This window comes from Saccopteryx leptura, chromosome 2, assembly GCF_036850995.1.
Source record: "Saccopteryx leptura isolate mSacLep1 chromosome 2, mSacLep1_pri_phased_curated, whole genome shotgun sequence".
Taxonomy (NCBI): domain Eukaryota; kingdom Metazoa; phylum Chordata; class Mammalia; order Chiroptera; family Emballonuridae; genus Saccopteryx; species Saccopteryx leptura.
Window position 1 is genome coordinate 159,622,976 of NC_089504.1, and position 18,486 is coordinate 159,641,461.

The 18,486-nt window shown below is 45.1% G+C and overlaps 1 protein-coding gene across 6 annotated transcripts in view; it reads right to left on the reverse strand.

Moving 5' to 3' along the window:
• SPATA13 (spermatogenesis associated 13) overlaps positions 1-18,486 on the reverse strand; it is a 165,767-nt gene that overhangs the window by 27,629 nt on the left and 119,652 nt on the right. Inside the window, exon 1 of one of the 6 annotated variants that reach the window (XM_066369144.1) lies at positions 12,697-12,854. The exons of 4 other annotated variants lie outside the window; for them this stretch is intronic. In XM_066369144.1, coding sequence (XP_066225241.1) covers positions 12,697-12,772 — 76 coding nt within the window. In that variant the 5' untranslated portion in view covers positions 12,773-12,854. Of the gene's footprint in view, positions 1-3,788; positions 3,815-12,696; positions 12,855-18,486 lie in introns of those variants that run through there. One more of the 6 variants, XM_066369145.1, reaches the window with a different exon arrangement.

The following is an 18,486-nucleotide window of genomic DNA, read 5'->3' on the forward strand; positions in this document are numbered from 1 at the left end:
GGCATTTAGCAAAGAGAGAGAGAGAGAGAGAGAGAGCGAGAAAGAGAAATTTCTTTTAAGGACGGGTTACAGCATTTTGGATTGACCACGTTGGCACTCAGATTTTCTCTCTTGGGACAGTGGACTACTCTCACCAAGGCTAATGAGTCACTGAGGAAAGGAAACGCACCAAACAGAACAGGACAGCCCTTGTGAGGAGGACGGGGAAAGGCCTCATGGAATGAAGTGTGGGTAGATCTGAAGCACACAGGATACTGACAGCAGTACATTTAATACAAGATGAGACAGGAAGTAGAGCAGGAGCATACTATAGGGGCTTCGAGAGCTAGGGTGGGCGGTGGGGCTGCTCCTTTAGGGTTGGGTAAGGGGCTGACAGGTTTTTGAAGAGAGGTCCCCTGACACTTTAGAAAGAGAGCAAGGTTTAGAGTCACAGTGTGAATTTAAACCCTGCCCCTCTGAGGGCCCGCGACCCTCCCCGAGCAATGCCATCTCTGAGGTTTACATTATTCTGTTGTAAAAAAGCATCTTCTTTCTTTTTGGAGGATTAAGTGAGATAATGTGTGTCGAGCTCCTCACACACCTGATTCATAGTGGGACTCACTAAGAGAGATCCACCGCGGTGGTGAGCGTGGAGGTGCAGGGTGGTGAGGCTGGGGCTGGGTCCAGGTGGACCAGACAGCTGGTGGGTTAGGTTCAGAGTAGTGCAAAGTTGCAGCATGGGGAAGGGGACTCAGAATGGTGTACAGGTGGAGCTGATGTCTGGGACAACAAAGACGGTAAGGTCAACAACGATTCAGAAAAATCCCAAGTCACTGGGAGAATCAGCAAGGAAAGGAAGTCAGAGAGACGTCAGTGTAGTGAGAAGAATAAGGGTAGGTCTGGGATTGTAGTGGAGGGAACTGTCTGCCCTTGCTTTTATCAAGGGCTTGCGATGCTGAATTTCTTTTTCTTTTTTAAGTGAGATGAAGGGAGATAGAGAGACAGACTCCCACATGTGCCTCAACTGGGATCACCCAGCAGCCCCTGTCTGGGACCGATGCTCGAATCAACAAGCTATTCTCAGCGCCTAAGGCCGACGACGCTTGGACCAACTGAGCCAACCTTAGAGCCTGGGGCCAATGGTCAAACCAATCTAGCCACTGGCTGCAGGAGGGGAATAGAGAGAGAGAAGGGAAGAGAAGCAGATGGTTGCTTGTCATGTGTGCCCTGACTGGGAATCAACTCCCAGACGTCCGCATGCTGGGCCAATGCTCTATCCACTGAGCCAACTGGCCAGGGACAATTCTGAATTTCTAATGTCTTACAATTAGGGGACAGGTCTACTTTCTAAACAGAACAACTTTATTCCAATGACATAATTTCTATTCTTTATTTTGTACCAAGTCTTCAAAATCTGATGAGCATTTTATATTTGCAGCCCACCCCATGAGGACGAGCCAAACTTCAGGTCAGTGCTCGTCACACACGGCTAGCCCTACCCGAGCCCCCAAGCTTTGCTTCTCAGGCCTCATAGCTTTCCTTCTTCTTCCTCACTTTGGCTATGCTGTTGTAAACAACTTTTTAAAAGCAACACATTTTGTAAACAGAGCCTAGAATTCTTACACTACAGTAGCAGACTCTATGGAAGGTAATAAACACTGTGGAAATAAGCTCTATGAATATACTTCTAGTATTGGATTCTTAAGTTTCCCTGGCTGCTCACAGACAGGACCATGATGATGTTGAGAGACTAGAAGCACACAAGGTGTGAAGGCAGGAAGACAGATGGCCAGAGGCCATCCACAAGCTGGCCCCCACTCTCCCCTAGATGCCCATCGTCTGGGTCTGAGCTTTGTATAGAGCACCACTTAGCAAAGCTCAACAGGCCAGGTCTCTGCAAGGGCCCGTGCTCTGTATGGGCTGTCCTCTGCACCTGGGAAACCCCACACTCCAGCTGCGGTCTCCTCTACTTCAGAGCAGCTCCCCTAGGCCTGAGGCAGCACTCGCACGGTGAAGCACAACCTACCTGCTGGCTATCTGCGTCCTAGTCAGGCTAACAGGTGGTCTGCTCATAGCTAGGGTGGTCTGGACTTTGGGATAGGCTGTGAATTTGGGATGTGCTGATGACTAAGCAGCTGAGTTGGTGCTTTTATTTATTTATTTATTTTTCTTTTCTTTTTAGAAGCTGGAAACGGGGAGAGACAGTCAGACAGACTCCCGCATGCGCCCGACCGGGATCCACCCGGCACGCCCACCAGGGGCGACGGTCTGCCCCTCCGGGGCGTCGCTCTGCTGCGACCAGAGCCACTCTAGCGCCTGGGGCAGAGGCCAAGGAGCCATCCCCATCGCCCGGGCCATCTTTGCTCCAATGGAGCCTTGGCTGCGGGAGGGGAAGAGAGAGACAGAGAGGAAGCGGGGGGGGGGGGGGAGGGGGGGGGGAGAAGCAAATGGGCGCTTCTCCTATGTGCCCTGGCTGGGAATCGAACCCGGGTCCCCCGCACGCCAGGCCTGAGTTGGTGCTTTTAGAAGACAGGAGGGTCCTGGGCTCGGACCACATAGTGCCTGGCACCGTCTTGAACTGCACCACCCCATCCTGTTCCCATGCCTGCTGTCTCATTTAGGAAGGACCAGGGGCTGTATCCGAGAAGTAAAAGTGAAAGTGAGCTGCCTTGGGGAAGAAGAAGCAGCAGCCAGTGATCATTCCTGAACCTGACTAAAGTCAAGAAGCAAATGAAAGAAAGGTCTTCAGACACCTGGCCATAGCACCGCAGACAGCCAGGTGAGGGGAGTGCAGGCAGCACAGAGCCAGCCACGGGTGTCCGGGCAAGCATCCATCCTGGATAGGGGCTGAGGACACACACCGGGACCCTCTCTTAGGGCGGGGTTCCCTCAGGAATACAAAGCTGGTGGTGCTCCTGCTGCCCAGTGCTGGGGGGGTCTGGGGTATTAGTTTGAGAAACTTCAGTTGTCCTGTCTGAGAAGGGCACATGAGCCTGGATAAACCATGGCGACTTCCGCCTCCAACGCCGTGGTAAGCACATACAGAAAGAGAGCCCGAGGTCACACGGTCTAGTGCACTTTCCTGGTGCATGTGCTTGGGTGGGGGTGGGGAGAAGGTCTTGAGGAAGGAAAGTACATTTTTTTTTAACATGCACAAGTCTGTCTTAGACTACAAAGGAGATAATACTAAAGCTAAAGTCTTCTCTACCGGGAGCCCTTAGAGCAGGTGCTCACCTCAAAGTGACACTGCCCATCAGCTGAAATGCCCCGGTGATCCCAGGCCAGGAGGATAAACATAACCCCGGGCATTCAGGGCCCAGAGTGGCAGGCATCTTCCATTTCTTAGCAAGCGCTGGCCCCATAGCACTGCTCCTCACAACACATCCACTGTGGTTGTCCAGAAGTTAAGCTCAGCAAACTAAAGCCACTTGGGCCTCTGGCTCACTGCAAACAACACCCTGAAAATCATACTTTCTCCCTCAAAGACCCATTGAACAATGTTTCCCTGGGAAGAATTCCTGATTATCGTATCTGGCTGATGCTGCGATACCCAGAGAAGGAAAAGCCACTGGCGATCATGTACAAACCCAGTTTACAACCCTAATGAAAAAGAGAATCCACAGTTAAAATAAAAAAATGCTATGCATTTATTGGAGGTCCCGGAATAAAGTTCTTTGGAAACAGACACGGAGTTCATATATTGAATAATTTCTTGAGCTGCTCTCATAATCACTTAGGAAAATGGCTCAGGCTGGGTGCTTCCTAAGATTTCAGCAGTGACTGCTGCAACAACATAGATGAGTGCTTACCAGGCACTGTGAAGCAAGAGGGTTCCGAGTGCTCGGGGTCGGCCAGGTAGGGCAGGAGGCCCAGGCTGGGAGGGAGGCTGAGTGTACAAGGGAAAAGGTAAGGCATTTTGACTTGAAAATACCTGGGAAAGCATGTTGGCTTCAGGTACTCTCTGGCTAAGAGACCTTGGGGCAAGTCATTTCTCCTCTTCCAACCTGCTTTCCCATCTGCAGAATGGGAGCAAGTTCAGACATTCTCTCTCTCTCTGGCAGTCATTCCTCTTCTTCTGCCTCTCACATCTCAAGGTCCAGCTCATCAGCCAATCCCAACTCTCCCTTCAGAACGTGTCCAGAGTCCGGCTACTTCTCACCACTCTCTCCCACGACTCAGGGCTTGGTCACCTCGTGTTTGGTCACCCACCCTCCGCAGCACCTTAATGGCCTCCTTTTGCTGTTGCCCCGGTAGCAGCCCCACAATTCTCATTCAAGCGACCAGAATGACCATGCTAACCCATTCAGATGCCAGATCATTCACTCCCTACCATCCACAGGAGAGAAAGCCCAGGTCTTTGAAGACCCCCAACCTCCCGCCACAGCAAACACTCAGATCTGGCCCTGACGGCTGCCTGCTCACACACCAGGCATTGCCTTTCCCTGCACCAACATTCTCCCTGCGAGCCCGTTCCTGACCATCCCATCTAAGACTGCACCTCCCACCCCTCCTCCTCTGCTTTCCTGGTTTACTTTTCTCCACAGCATTTACCACCATCTAATACATGGTGTTGGTCATCTGCCTCCCCCAGCTAAATGCAAACATAAAGACAGTGAATTGTGTCTGCTTCATTTTCCACTGTACTACTGGTACCTCACCACTGCCCAGCCCACACGGGCTCAGTAATTTTTTACAGGACTGATGGGACAGATGGAAGTACAGCATATGAACGAAGAGCAGGTCAGATTGACTAGGCTTCAAATAATCATGCTGCACAAATCCTTTAAAAAAACTTGTGGGTTTTTTTTTAGTGTGAGTCCTTTGTCATGTTTCCTTTTACCTGTTGAGTGTGGATAATAATACCCATCTCACAGAGTCATCTGTAAATTCTCAACAAGCAATTGTTTTAGTCTGCTGCAAGCCTCACGTGAAATGACATGTGAAAACACAGAGAAAACTTTAAAGAAATGCAAGACTACAGTGTGTCCGTAAAGTCATGGTGCACTTTTGACCAGTCACAAGAAAGCAACAAAAGACGATAGAAATGTGAAATCTGCACCAAATAAAAGGAAAACTCTCCCAGTTTCACACCTATTCAGTGCAGTTCAATGTGGGCTCACGCACAGATTTTTCAGGGCTCCTTAGGTAGCTATCCTGTATAGCCTCTATAGACTCGTCACTGACTGATGGCCTACCAGAACAGGGTTTCTCCACCAAACTGCCGGTTTCCTTCAACTGCTTATCCCACCGAGTAATGTTATTCCTATGTGGTGGCGCTTTGTTATAAACGCGCCGATATTCACGTTGCACTTTGGTCACAGATTCGAATTTAGCGAGCCACAGAACACACTGAACTTTCCTCTGGACCACCGTCCACATCTCGACTGGCATGGCCGTGGGCTGCTCCGCTGTATACACAGTGTTACGTCATCACCTGCGCATGCGCACATGCTGTCACACCATCCTACAGAAACTGAAAGTGTTTCCTTTTATTTGGCGCAGATTTCACATTTCTATCTTCTTTTGTTGCTTTCCTGTGACTGGTCAAAAGTGCACCATGACTTTACAGACACACTATATTTTAAGAGCACTTAGAAGTGCCGGGCATTGTTCTAAGCCTATTACCATGACTTGAAGCTCACATAATCCTCACGACACTGCTCCATGGTGGATACTATTAGCTTTCTCAGTTTATAGATGAGTAGACTGAAGTCCCAATGTCACACAAGGCTGGGTGCAGAAAGGCCCCCAAGCCCACGTTGTCTAACCCCTGCCCACTGGGTGTCACTGTCCCTTCCAGTATGGTACTAGTTTTGTTACTAGTGAGAAGAACAAAAGCTACTAGACGAATATTAAAAAGAGCTTTGTATGCCAAAAGCTAGTACTTCTACATCATTCTGGATAATAGCAACATTCACTGGTCCTCTGCTCCTTTTACTAACTTTTTTCCCCCCTACTTCTGGTTGCTGTATCCAACTGAGTCTGCCACGATCTGGTTAAGTTTTACTATATCCTTTGCCCTCTGTGACCTTAACTATTTCATGGCTTTACTGACATGGATTTTATAGAGCTGGGTTTTTCAGAATCTGGTGTCTCACTGGGAGGGATGTTTACGCTACACTGGGACACGCTGGGTGCACACAGCACAGACTGCTCATGCGTGCTCCCACACTCAGTCTTCATGTGTGTTTCCCTTCTGAGACCACAACTTCCTCCAGGGAAGGGGCATTCTTTCTCTATTTGTATCCCCAGCACCAAGCCTAATATACCAGCCATACAGAAGGCTCAAAAAATCTTTTTGAACTGAACTTCAAATTGCTGATAGGGTAATTAAGGTTCCAAGAAGTTGACTTATTTGGGCTACGCAAGTGCTGGGTCAGGATGTACAGCCAGGTCTCCTTGCCTCATTCAGGACTCATCCCAACCTCCAGCAGAAAACCTTCTCATGTTCATGCCTCCTGTCTCCAAACCCCCCTATCCCCACCCTAAGCCCCCCTACATGTTACTTCCAAGATTAACTTTATCAAACAGCGGTTCCATCATTTTCATAAGAAACTACATAGTAGTTATCTATTGCATCATGACAAAATTCTTCTGTAGCATTCCAAGGTCCCCTGTAATATGACCCAAGGCTACTTCAGCAATCTGTATCCCGGGCACGGGTGCCAAAGCCTCCCCAGCGTGGACCCCTCACCATGGCCAAGACCTCAGGCCGGAGCACTGCCTGTGTGATCACAGGCTTGCTCACATCTCAGGATCACTCCTCCTGTGGGTGGAGACTCCAATGGCTTCAAAATTTTCAACTACAGTTTAATGTTAATAATGACGACTTTTTACTTAAGGGAATTTTGCACAATAGGGAGCTACTATAAATTCTCAAAATGTACTTCAGCAAAAATTGGGGACATAAGCATATTTTCATAATACAAGGGCAAATTTATTTCTTTCCTTCTTTCTATTGTGGTAAAAAACCCACAACATAAATAGTAACCACCTTCACCATTTCTTCAGTGCACAGTTCAGCGCTGTTAAATAAATATGTTTATACGGTCGTGTGGCAGATCTTCAGAACACTGCAAAACTGAAACTTTACCCCACTAACTAACCCTCCTTCCTTCATCCCCCACTCCCTGGCAAACATCTTGCTCCTTTCTGTTTCTATAAATTTGACCACTAGTTACTTCATATGAGTGGAATCATACAGTCTTTAATCCTTTTGTAACTGGCTTATTTCACTAAGCATAATACACTCAGGGTACATCCACAGGGTCAAATGTTCAGAATTCCCTTCCTTTTTTTATTTAAAGATTTTATTTATTAGTTTTAGAGAGAGTAGAGAGAGAGAAGAGAAGAGAGAGAGAGAGAGAAGGGGGAGGCAAAGGAGCAGGAAGCATCAACTTGTAGTAGTTGCTTCTTGTATGTGCCTTGACTGGACAAGCCCAGGGTTTTGAACCAGTGACCTTAGGATTCAAGGTCAACACTTTATCCACTTGCACCACCACAGGTCAGGCAAAATCTCCTTTGTTTTTAAGGTGAAATAATATTCTATTATATATATGTACCATGTTTTCCTTATCCATTCATCTATTGACGGACATTTGGACTGCTTCTACCTCTTGGTTATTGTGAATACTGCTGCTACGAATATGGGTATGCATGTATCTCTTTGGGACCCTGCTTTAAATTTTTTGGGATATATATACAGAAGTGAGAATGCTGAATTATACAGTAATTCTATTTTTAACTTGTGGAGGAACACCCAACCTGCCTTTCATGATGGCTCACCAACAGTAAATAGGATTCCAATTTCTCTGCATTCTTGCCAACTGTATTATTACTTGTATTGAATAAATAGGCATGGAAAAACTATTTGGAAAATAATCTTGTAAAGGCTATTGCAAATTGAAATCGCTTTTAAAATCCCCAAACTCCTAGACATGGTTAGATGAGGCAACACAAGCTTCAGTCAAGCTGAGTGAGAGCATCTTCTAGCATCTAAAAGCTTTGCCTATGAGTTTTTAGTACATACCTCTCGCTAGGGACAATCCTGAGGCAATGTACCTTTTCCATAGAGTATGTATGTATAAATATTCTAGATCTGTGAAGGAGCTCTGTTTAACATTCTTGTTTAACCATCACGGCTAATATTCCTCTGGAAAGGCTGTCGTCCGGGTCTTTGGTCATTGGACTGGGGGCACCTTCTTTGTGAGCTACCATCTGTCTTGCCAGCCCTGCGCCCTACACGGTCCTCTCTTAAGATGCAGCCCCTGACTTCTCCTCTCACCTCCAAATCTCAGTCATCTTTATTACTTCCCCAACGAACTGACGACTCTCCAGGCTGCAGCTGCCATCTGAGAGGATGCCCTGTTCACGAGTGGCTTCAGGGACAACTGGAGAGAACTGCCTCTCCATATAGGAGGAGCCGGTTTTTAAGTCAGTAGCATGGTTGCAAATACAATTAGAGGTGTTATAAGTTTTTAAAAATGCCAGCAATAAACAGCTTCCACGCTCCTCAGAAGAGAGACGTTCTTCTGTCTAAACTTAGACTTTACATTTGTGAAGGGGCAAAACCTGACGACTGATTATGAAGGTGAACTTTTATAACAGGAAATATCCTATATCACCAACAATGGAAAACTATTTTATAACACGTGCCAAAGGATGAGGACTTCCTATAGGAGTTATGCACATAGGAAAAACAAACAAACACAAAAAACAGGCTCTCAGCTCATGTCTGGTGGGAGTTTTTCTCAAGTCTCTTTCCAATTTAGTTTATTTTGGCTCATATTAAAGATTTTCAATAAGAGAGACAAAATTTCAAAAGCACCAGCCTGGGAGCTCAAAGATCAGGCTTTGGGTCCCAGAGAGGCCGGGTTAGAAAAGGCCCCGACCTACCTACCTACCTCTCTGAGTCTCTGTAGTCTCATCTGTGACTGAGAAAAATGCAGCCGTCTTACCTGTCACATGTGGCAAGTGGATGTGGAAGGGTTTTGTAAAAGGAAAAGAAAGTGAGGGCACCCTGCACCTTGGACTTCATAATCAGGCACCCGGCAGGAAGGCAGTGTGGATGTTGGCTACCTTCATGAAGGGCTAGGCCAGCACCACCAATAACGATGACCTAGCGCCCAGCCCTCTTCCTGGCCAGTGCGGCTCCTCTGTGGGACTTCCCCGCACAAAATCAATCTGACTTCTGGGAAATTCCCACACTTAGAAGCATCTGTCAAAACATGTGTTTTAGAAAACCTCCTGCTGGTCATTCAGACTTCCTCAAGTTTGAGCTAAGCCATGCTAGCTCCCCATCTTAAAACCAGAAATGGCAAACACAGGCAGGCAGGAAGGCAGCTAGCATTCAGGGCCCATGAGCAGCTCTCCTAAGGTCACTGGTGTCTGGGAGGAAACCGTGAGCCCAAACCCTGATCACCAAGTGGACTCTCAAGCCATGGGGATGCACACAGAGGGAAGGAGCTGGTCACAGGAGGCTGACCTTCAATGTCAAACATTCTATACTACTCCCAGGACCATTTCTCTGCGGGGGTTCCAAACCCCTAGGGCTGCTAGCATCCCATCACATGGGCGCACATTTAGAAAAATAAAGATTACTGCCCTAAGATGAACCACAGAACGAGGCTCTCCAAATGGTGGGGAGGCAAGCTGGGGCAGTTGGCTGAGAATGTGTTTTCAAAAGCTCTCCAAAGATTCTGATGCCTGGATAAGTGTGGGAACCAGGGGAATTTGAGGCTAAACTTACGTAAACCTACATGCGTGAATGCATTCTAGGATGTGCTCATTTTGTTGACTGTCCTGTCTCTGAAGTAAGCCATACGCTGAAAGGCAATGGATTCTGCTGATTGGCTGAAAACCTCTGCTTCCATCACATTATACCAGAGTGTTCCCAGTATTAACAGAAAGGATAACTTCCTTTTGTCCATGCTGACCTCTCCACCTGGAGCAACATCCCCACTCCCAAACAGGTGATCAAATCCTGACTCACCCTCCCAAGTTAGCCATCTCTTCTTGTGATAGGATCCATGACTTGCGGCTCTCCTCCCTGCTATACGCTGACCCCTTGGTAACAACCTCTGTTTTTAATGTCCTAGAAGCATGTCAGGCTTACCTCTTTAAAATGACTTATCATGGCCCTGGACGGTTGGCTCAGTGGTAGAGCGTTGGCCTGGCATGCGGGAGTCCTGGGTTCGATTCCCGGTCAGGGCACACAGGAGAAGCGCCCATCTGCTTTTCCACCCCTCCCCCTCTCCTTCCTCTCTGTCTCTCTCTTCCCCTCCCGCAGTCGAGGCTCCATTGAAGCAAGGTTGGCCCAGGCGCTGAGGATAGCTCTGTGGCCTCTGCCTCAGGCGCTAGAGTGGCTCTGGTTGCAACAGAGCGAAGCCCCAGATGGGCAGAGCATCGCCCCCTGGTGGGCGTGCCGGGTGGATCCCGGTCGGTCTGTCTGACTGCCTCCCCGTTTCCAACTTCAGAGAAATACAAAAAATAAAAAATAATAATAATAAATAAATAAAATGACTTATCATGATTATGTTATTACATGTTAGCTGTTTAACTACAGTATTCTCGCTGTTTATGTGTCTAACTCCTAATATTCAGCTCTAACTCTGAACCCAGCTGTGACTCTCTCAGGGATAAGAACTTATCAGTCAGTATTAGTTAACTGAATTAAAGAATGAACCATCTTTCATATTCTATAATTTAAATTGACACTGTTATGCCTAGACTTTCAAATCAATGTCCATATAGTATTTTTGAATGTTTTAAACATACTAAAAATAAAGGTCCTGGAAATGGACTTGCCAAACCTTTAATTGATAACCTTATGCTATGTCTGACGGTGCCCTGAACAGAATTCTCTGTCCAATGTGTAGCTTTATGTCTGTGTTCGTCTGAGGGTCACTGCTGACTTCTGCTGCCCAGAGCAGTGGCAGAGCAAGTTATCTGTGATGTGACGACTGAGCTTAATTTACATAATGCCTGAAGATGAATTTTGTGTCACCAATGGTTTAGTAAGTTTTATTTTAAACTACTTATGAACAGTTTTTCCTCTTCCCAAATTAAAGCTAAAATTTGTCCTAGAGTCTATATGCTCTTTATCATTTAAAAAATGAGTCTGCCTGTATAAGGGGTATTCAGGGCCACGAGTCCTGGGCAGTCAGTGGCCCCAGGTCTCTTCACTCTCTCCTGGGAGCAAACCGGCCTGGAGCCCTCAGCCAGACTCAGCTCCCTCCTATTCTGGACTCTTGCTGTTCTTTTCATTGTTGTATATAGACGCCTAATCTCTGGAACACAAGGAACCAGTGAACATCCCGAGCAGGAAAGGAGAAGATTCCTACAGAACCATCCTCCCAAATCAGAGAAGCAAAGAGTGCCCCAGCTGCGGTAGCAGGGCCGGAGCACAGGTGCTCCGATGGTCCTGGGGAGGGGAGGGCGCACAGCTCTGCACAGCAGACTCTGACACGATGGGTCTCTAGCTCCATCGAGATCATTCCACTCAGAGCCAGAGGCTGAGGCAGGCCTTTCCTAGGCCTGTGCATGCACTAGTGTGGGAAAAACAGGAACCGCCCTGGGAGTGGAGGAATGCTGGAGAGAGAAGCAGGAGGACGGCTGGGCTACCAGCACTCACTGCCCGGCCGCCTCCGCTCTCCCCCACGCAGGCTTCACCGCTTGTCTGGAATAAACACAGATACACCGGGCGGGCTCAAGCTGAGCAGGGTAGCCTGCACTCCTCCACGGACCCTGGGATCATCACACCCCGTCACTCAAGACCACAAGCACAGCCACTTTGTAGGCAGGTTTATGTTCTGAATGCAGAAATCACTGGGCATTAGTTCTCTTTTTCTAACTTTGTGTTGGTGAAATGGAGTCTATGCTGGTCTGGGTTTTTTTGTGTTGTTTGTTTGTTTTTAATCAGCCAGATATAGAAACCATAACCACATCCTTGTCTGCTCTTGGCCAGCACAGAGAACCAATCAAAACAAGGAGGAAGAACAAAGTACACACTGCACTGTTTCAGCAAGGCCAAGGCCGCCTTCAAGCTGTCAGCTACAGCTCTCATTCATTTCAGTGAGTTACTGGCACTGATTTCAGGCAAAAACAGACACGACTTTTAAAAGCATCTATTGTATCCATGTGCAGCAGTCAGCTAAAATTCCTTCAGTGAAATATTTGTTCTTATCTCTTTTTGAGAATACATGGATGGCAATGTACAACTTCCTAGCCTGAGAATACCACATTGCTTTCACATTTAAGTAGAAGCTAATCTAAATGACAATACAAAACTATTGAAAAGGAAGGGTGAGATAAAAGAAAAAAAATCACAGAACAACTGAATTATAGGCAATATCACTTTTGAAAACAGTAAACAGCATTCTCCCAAAATCAATCCATAGGCTTAAACTTTATCTGCCCCCAATTAGCAAGAAACATTTTTATATAACCCAACAACAAATTCTTGTAATAAAGAAATTTCATTTAACAGAAGCAAAAAAACCAGCACAATAAAAACCAGAGTCATTCTTGATTCTTATTATTGTTATATCCTACTAACAGCTCTGCCACAAACAAAACCAATTTCTTTGCCTTACTGTGTCTACAAGTAAAGCTGTCCTCGGTTCCCAAATGAGCTTTCACACGCACTTACATCTGACAGCAGCAAAGACAGAAAGGAAAGAGATCAGCAACAGAGCAATTCCGTCTCTGCACACATACCCATATGAAGGCTTTCCAGACTCCAAAATCTTGCTATTTCCCCTTGAGCTACCATCCTTGTTTGAAAAACAGCCATGCTCAGCGCAGGACTGGGGTGTGACTGAGCATCCCGAGAATCTCACAAGCTCTCGCTCCTCCGAAACTGCAGAAATCGCTAATTCACAGCTTGGACGCTGTGGCCACGCCAGCCAGAGCCTGCTGAGCAACGGACAGCACACTCACACTACTCAGCACCTCCAGGGTGGCGGCTCCGGACGCCAGAGAGGAAATTCTAAACTAAGGCAAACCTGCACGTGCCAGACCCACACACATCCACAAGTGTATCAGGTGCAGCCAGCAGCCCTCCATAAATTAGGCGGCAGGAATGTGTTTGCTGCTTTTCATTGCAATCCAAAGCCCAAGTTAGATTCTCAGAGAGCTTTTAAAAAGGTATCTGTTTACCAGAGAAAAGGCAGAGAGGTTTAGGTTTGCTAAGTTAAAAAATGGAGTTGGGGATCACACATTATGTGTGGCATGACAAAATGAGTTATAATATTGTAAATTTATGAAGTCACTTTAAAAAAGGAATTTTCTTTAAAAACATACAAGTGAATATGTGAAAATGATAGGTATATCTTTTGCTAACTAAAGTATATATACTGTATAATAAAGAATTTTTTAAAAGAAGTTCTCCCTAGATGACATATGGATTATTTAATTCCCTTATGCTTTTCAGTATTTTCCAAGTTGTCTAAGATGAGAGCAAGTCTTGAGAAACACAATTGTTAACAAACTGTGCTCCTTCAGTTTGTTCAGGATAAGAACTTTAAGAAGCAAAATAGTGATCATACGGTCATCTCTCAATAAATGTTGATTAAGAAATGACAGTGTCGGTCCTGGCCAGTTGGCTCAGTGGTAGGGCATTGGTCCAGTGTATGGACAACCCAGGTTCGATTCCCAGTTAGGAAACACAGGAGAAGTGACCATTTGCTTTTCCACCCCTATCCATCTCCCTTCTATCTTTCTCTCTCTACCCCTCCTTCCCCTCCTGCAGGAAAGGCTCCATTGGAGTGAGTTGGCCTGGGCACTGAGGATGGCTCCATGGCCTCCGCCTCAGGTGCTAAAATAGCTAGGGAGCTTGTCAGGTGGATCCTGCTGTTACTCTGAAAAATCTGAAGTCCATAACAATTCTGTGAGTTTCCACAGAACTCGCTGTGTGAACTTAACAGGCAAAGAAAGCTTTTATGAGTTATAATACCCATGTTGACAAGGTGCCTTATCATAGGCTTTTCTTACCATCAAATATTTGTGGCTATTTCTATTGACAGGGTGCATCCCACACTTCAATCCAGCAAAGGAAGGTTTCTGGGGAGCTCAGAGCTTCAATAATCGACAACAAATGTGCCGTGTGCCTGCATGCACACAATTATAAATCAGAAAACCAGATTTGCTTCCATCGTTCCTTTGCGAGTAATTTTTAAAATGACTTAAAAGTGTCAAATTTTTAAAATGGTTAATAGATCATTTGATAGCAGCATATCTATTCTTAATAAAGATGGTACTTAATTAAATTATGGGCTCAAAAGACTGCTTGACAGTGTTTTTCAGAGCAGAACACTCTCCATAAGGTAAAGTTTCCTGTATACTCCTGTGTACCACATGGAGTAGTAATTACATAATATAGTTCACACAAAAGTTTGAAAACTACCATAGCCTATATCTACTTCTTGAAAACCCACAGACTACAGGCTCAAAGAAGTCCAAATAACAACCTCCATGGATCCTTGTTTAAGATAAATTTCCCAATCTTATTTGGTCACACAACTCTCTTTTTATAATCACACACAATACTACCACCAAGAAAGTACCCCAGGGCTTTGATGCCCAGACTGTGGTCCCTGGGCCAGCAGCACTGACACCACCACCTGGGAGCGGGTCAGAAGCTAAGGTTCTCAGGCCACACTCAGCTATGGAATCAAAAACCTGCATTTGAATAAGAGTGAGGGCATTCAAATGTATATTCAGGTTTGAGAAGTGCCACTGTAGGAAATTCAAGAAACTCTTTCTTTTGAGGCCACATCTTGAAAACTAGATTTTTTTTTTTAGCAAGTCAAAAACTAAAGAAGATGATGGAATGAACGGGTAGAGCTGGTTTCCTCAGAATGAGGTGAGACGCTAACTACTGGAACACAGAGCAATGGAAAGTAGAAATGAATTGTCATGGGCATCCTTGCTAATAGTGCTTTAATTGCAACAGGAGGCAAATAAAATCCACAGTCTTTTCTTTTCCTTTTTTTTTTTTTTTTTTTGGTCAAAATTGCAAGTTTTCAAAAAGAAAAAGATGCTTTGTCACATTTCCTTAGCAGCACCCCAATGGTCCGTCTGTCCACTTTCACTTTCCATTGGTGGCTGACACAGGAGACAGCTCTTGCCTTTACCCAAAAACTCTTTCTAAATGCAGAGATGAGGTCAGGGTGCTAGAGTAAGATCCTTGGGATTTTAGGCTCTTATCACAAAGGCATTCACTAAGTAAACGTGCTTGACTACACTTCAAAACAAAATCAAGATAAAAAGGGGGAAAGTATATAAACAAAAACTACATTTAAACGAAGAATTGTCTCAAAGTATATTGACCCAACAACCCTTCCAAGATATCTTTGGAAGAAACTACAAAGGTTTGACTTTTAAAAACTTTTTTTTTTTAGTGATTAGAGCAAACAAGAAAACTGCAATAAAAACCTTACACACAACTGAGTCTTAACCCCACTCCTGCAACATGAACATTAACCTGTTCTCCTTGGATAAGATACCACTACACAACATGGTCAGGACTGGGAAATCACAAACACTGATTACTGGCAACACTGAAAGAATAAAGTAAAGGAACTAATCCCATGGGAGAGTGGAGAAATCCAAATTATATATTAATATCCACTATTTAGAAATCAGGATAAAGGTTGAAAACATAAAATGTTATAATCTTTTTTTTTCATAGATATAGGAAAAATTAAAGTCATATTTGGCAAAGTGTCCCTAAAACCCAAATACTTGCATATATACATATGGAAAAGAAATGCCCTAAAACTGTGGTGGAGGTAAGTCAGTCAAGATATCTTACACATAAACCATTGGTCATCACTTTATCTCTCTAGGACTGCCTCTTGAGATTAACTAGGAAGTTGTGAAGGTTCCATTTAGGTCCAAATTTCTGGTATCTTCTTATTTTAAGTACAATATGCTATGCATTGTTTCATAGGCCCACTTTATGACCGTGCAGTAAGCTTACCAGCACTGGTTATCTGTTCGTCAACAGAGTGTTCCTGGCTGCTGCTGCTTCATCAAGAGAGTAACCTCTCTGTGTGGCATACAGGTGTCCTTCATCTCTAACCATCCTAGGAACTTTTTGTCCCCACTAAGTTTGGATACAGCCTCATTACCAACAGCTCCAGGTCAGGCACAAGATAGGAGGAGGCCCCAAAGTACAGAGTGGCCCTATTCCTTGGCACAGCACTACTGTCAGTTTTAGAAAATGGGCTTAGGGAGGGATACCACCTCAGCCAAGAACCAAGGTTCCCCTTACCCTGGGCTGGACTGAGTCCCAGTCCAAATTCCCATATGAGTGATGACTACCCAGAATCAAGAGTTACATGGCAAGGGTTCCATGTGCACTCATGTGCTGTCCCCCATTGCAGACATGGGCTGGACTGGGGGTGGTGGCGGGGCAGGGGGGTTCCTTAACAGAAACTGGCTACAGTTCTTCTGACCAATGCTCCCTTGTCTATTAGCATAAGTATTTGCATATCCAAAGCAATCCCTTTTTCCTTGAATGGATTAAGGACAAGCATTATTATTAATCTACAGGTCACAGTTATACTATTTCCCAGAAAAGCATAAGAAAATATAACATAAACACTTAACACATATTTTCCAGCATACTGAGGTACAGCTGCACCCACTGTTTAAGAAAGCAGCCTACTCATGCATGGCGAAGGCAGGCCCCACGGATTTCTTCCTGAAACATCACCCACGGCCAGGCTCCTCACCACAGCAGGGGAGGGCCCAATCACAGAGCACACAGGAAGTGGAGCCCAGGCTGCAAGGCCCTGCTGGGTGAGAACCATGCACTGCGCCTTTGAAGCCAGAGGATGAAAAAAATGCCTCTCCGTTACCTTCAGAGCTATTTCTTTCAACCAGGAGTTATATGAACATGAAGACACTAAACAATGGAAACTGTGTCCTCACTGGCTTCAATGCACCTTCCCCATTCACACCTTCTCTGTGCCCCAACCCCTCTAAAAGTGGCTCCCTAAAGGACACTGTTTCTGAGCACTGACTAGAACTTTAGGTACATTCTGAAGCAAGTATAAAACCATCCTTTAAAAGATAAGATGCCAGGTAACTTGAAGACCCGTGCTTTTCCTGCGCTCTGTGAGTGCCCCCCAAGGCCTCATACCCACTTCACCTTTTCTGTAATACCTGTTTGTCTTTGGGTCCTTAGGTCTGAGCATGTTTCAAACATAATAAGGACAAAATGCGTAGTAGATGAATTTCACTTTTTTCTTTGTTTTAATAAAAAGCAATTGTTAAGGTGTGATTTTTTAAAAATGAGACGCTATAATTGACATATAACATTAGCTTCAGAACGGAATGGTCTTTAAAACTGCCAAAGAGCTATACTTCTGTGCCTGCAAGTGGCATCACTGTGTTTAGGGTGGGAAAGCACAGCACCTGGGTGCTAGTGGGTGGAATGGGAACCAGTCTGGGCTTTCAAGTCAGTTTGACCTGGACGAAAGGCCAACTCCACTACTGTGACTTAAATCTTGCTTCACAGAGAAAGGAAAAACTCCTGCTTATTTTTAAGTCTTCAATTCCGTGTTGTAAGACCGACAGGATGCACACAGCACGAGCACGTGGCATTTGTTTGCTAAATGTTTAGAGCTCTTGTTCTCCCGCCTCTTCCGCTGACTTTTAATATCCAATTTCTGAAACTTAGTATCAGACATATGAGCATTTGAAGACGCTAGCAGTTTAAAAAGATTTTTTAAAAATACAAGTTTTAGAACTGAGAGTGTTTTAATTGTTAGACTATAATTCCAAGAGTTTGCTATAAAATGCTAAATACTTTATTTGCAATACTGGTGTCTGGATAAGGAAGCCCTTCAGGATTTCCAAACTCCTCTGACTGGAATCCACACTCGTCTCACAGTACAGTTAAAAGGCAGTGATTTGAGTGTGTACAGTGTTAGCCGCCAGGCAAACACTTTTACTGCAAGTTCTTGCCTAAAGACAAGTGAACTGAATTAACTTGTTTCACAAATAAATGTGGCCGACGCCAGCATTCCTTGCTATTAGAGTATAAAGCGGGATGCGGAAGGGAGGAGAGAACTAGACCAGACCCACAACATCCACTTCTGACAAAGCTATGCTACCAATACTTCAGCCAGCTTTCCTAAGAACTCTTCTATGGTCACTCTCAACAGGTGACAGGCAGCTAAGATCTCATTTTATATTCTCTCTGATTCATTACTAAAAAAAAAAAACTTTTGAAAACCAACATGAAGAAAGAGATAACCCAAACATAAGAGATCAGACAAAAAGGTTTTATGATACGTTTAAAATAATTTCAACGAGTCACACTTACAAAACTCAACCAGAGAATGCTTTTCTTTTTCTTCTTTCCTTTGAACAAAATTTATATTGGGTCTCTAGGTCTTTGGAAAATCCTTAGATAATGCCTGAAATTTTGGGTCAAGAGAATCAACAGAAGAAATTCAGTTGAGTATATGCATTTTAAATTTGTTTAACCTATAA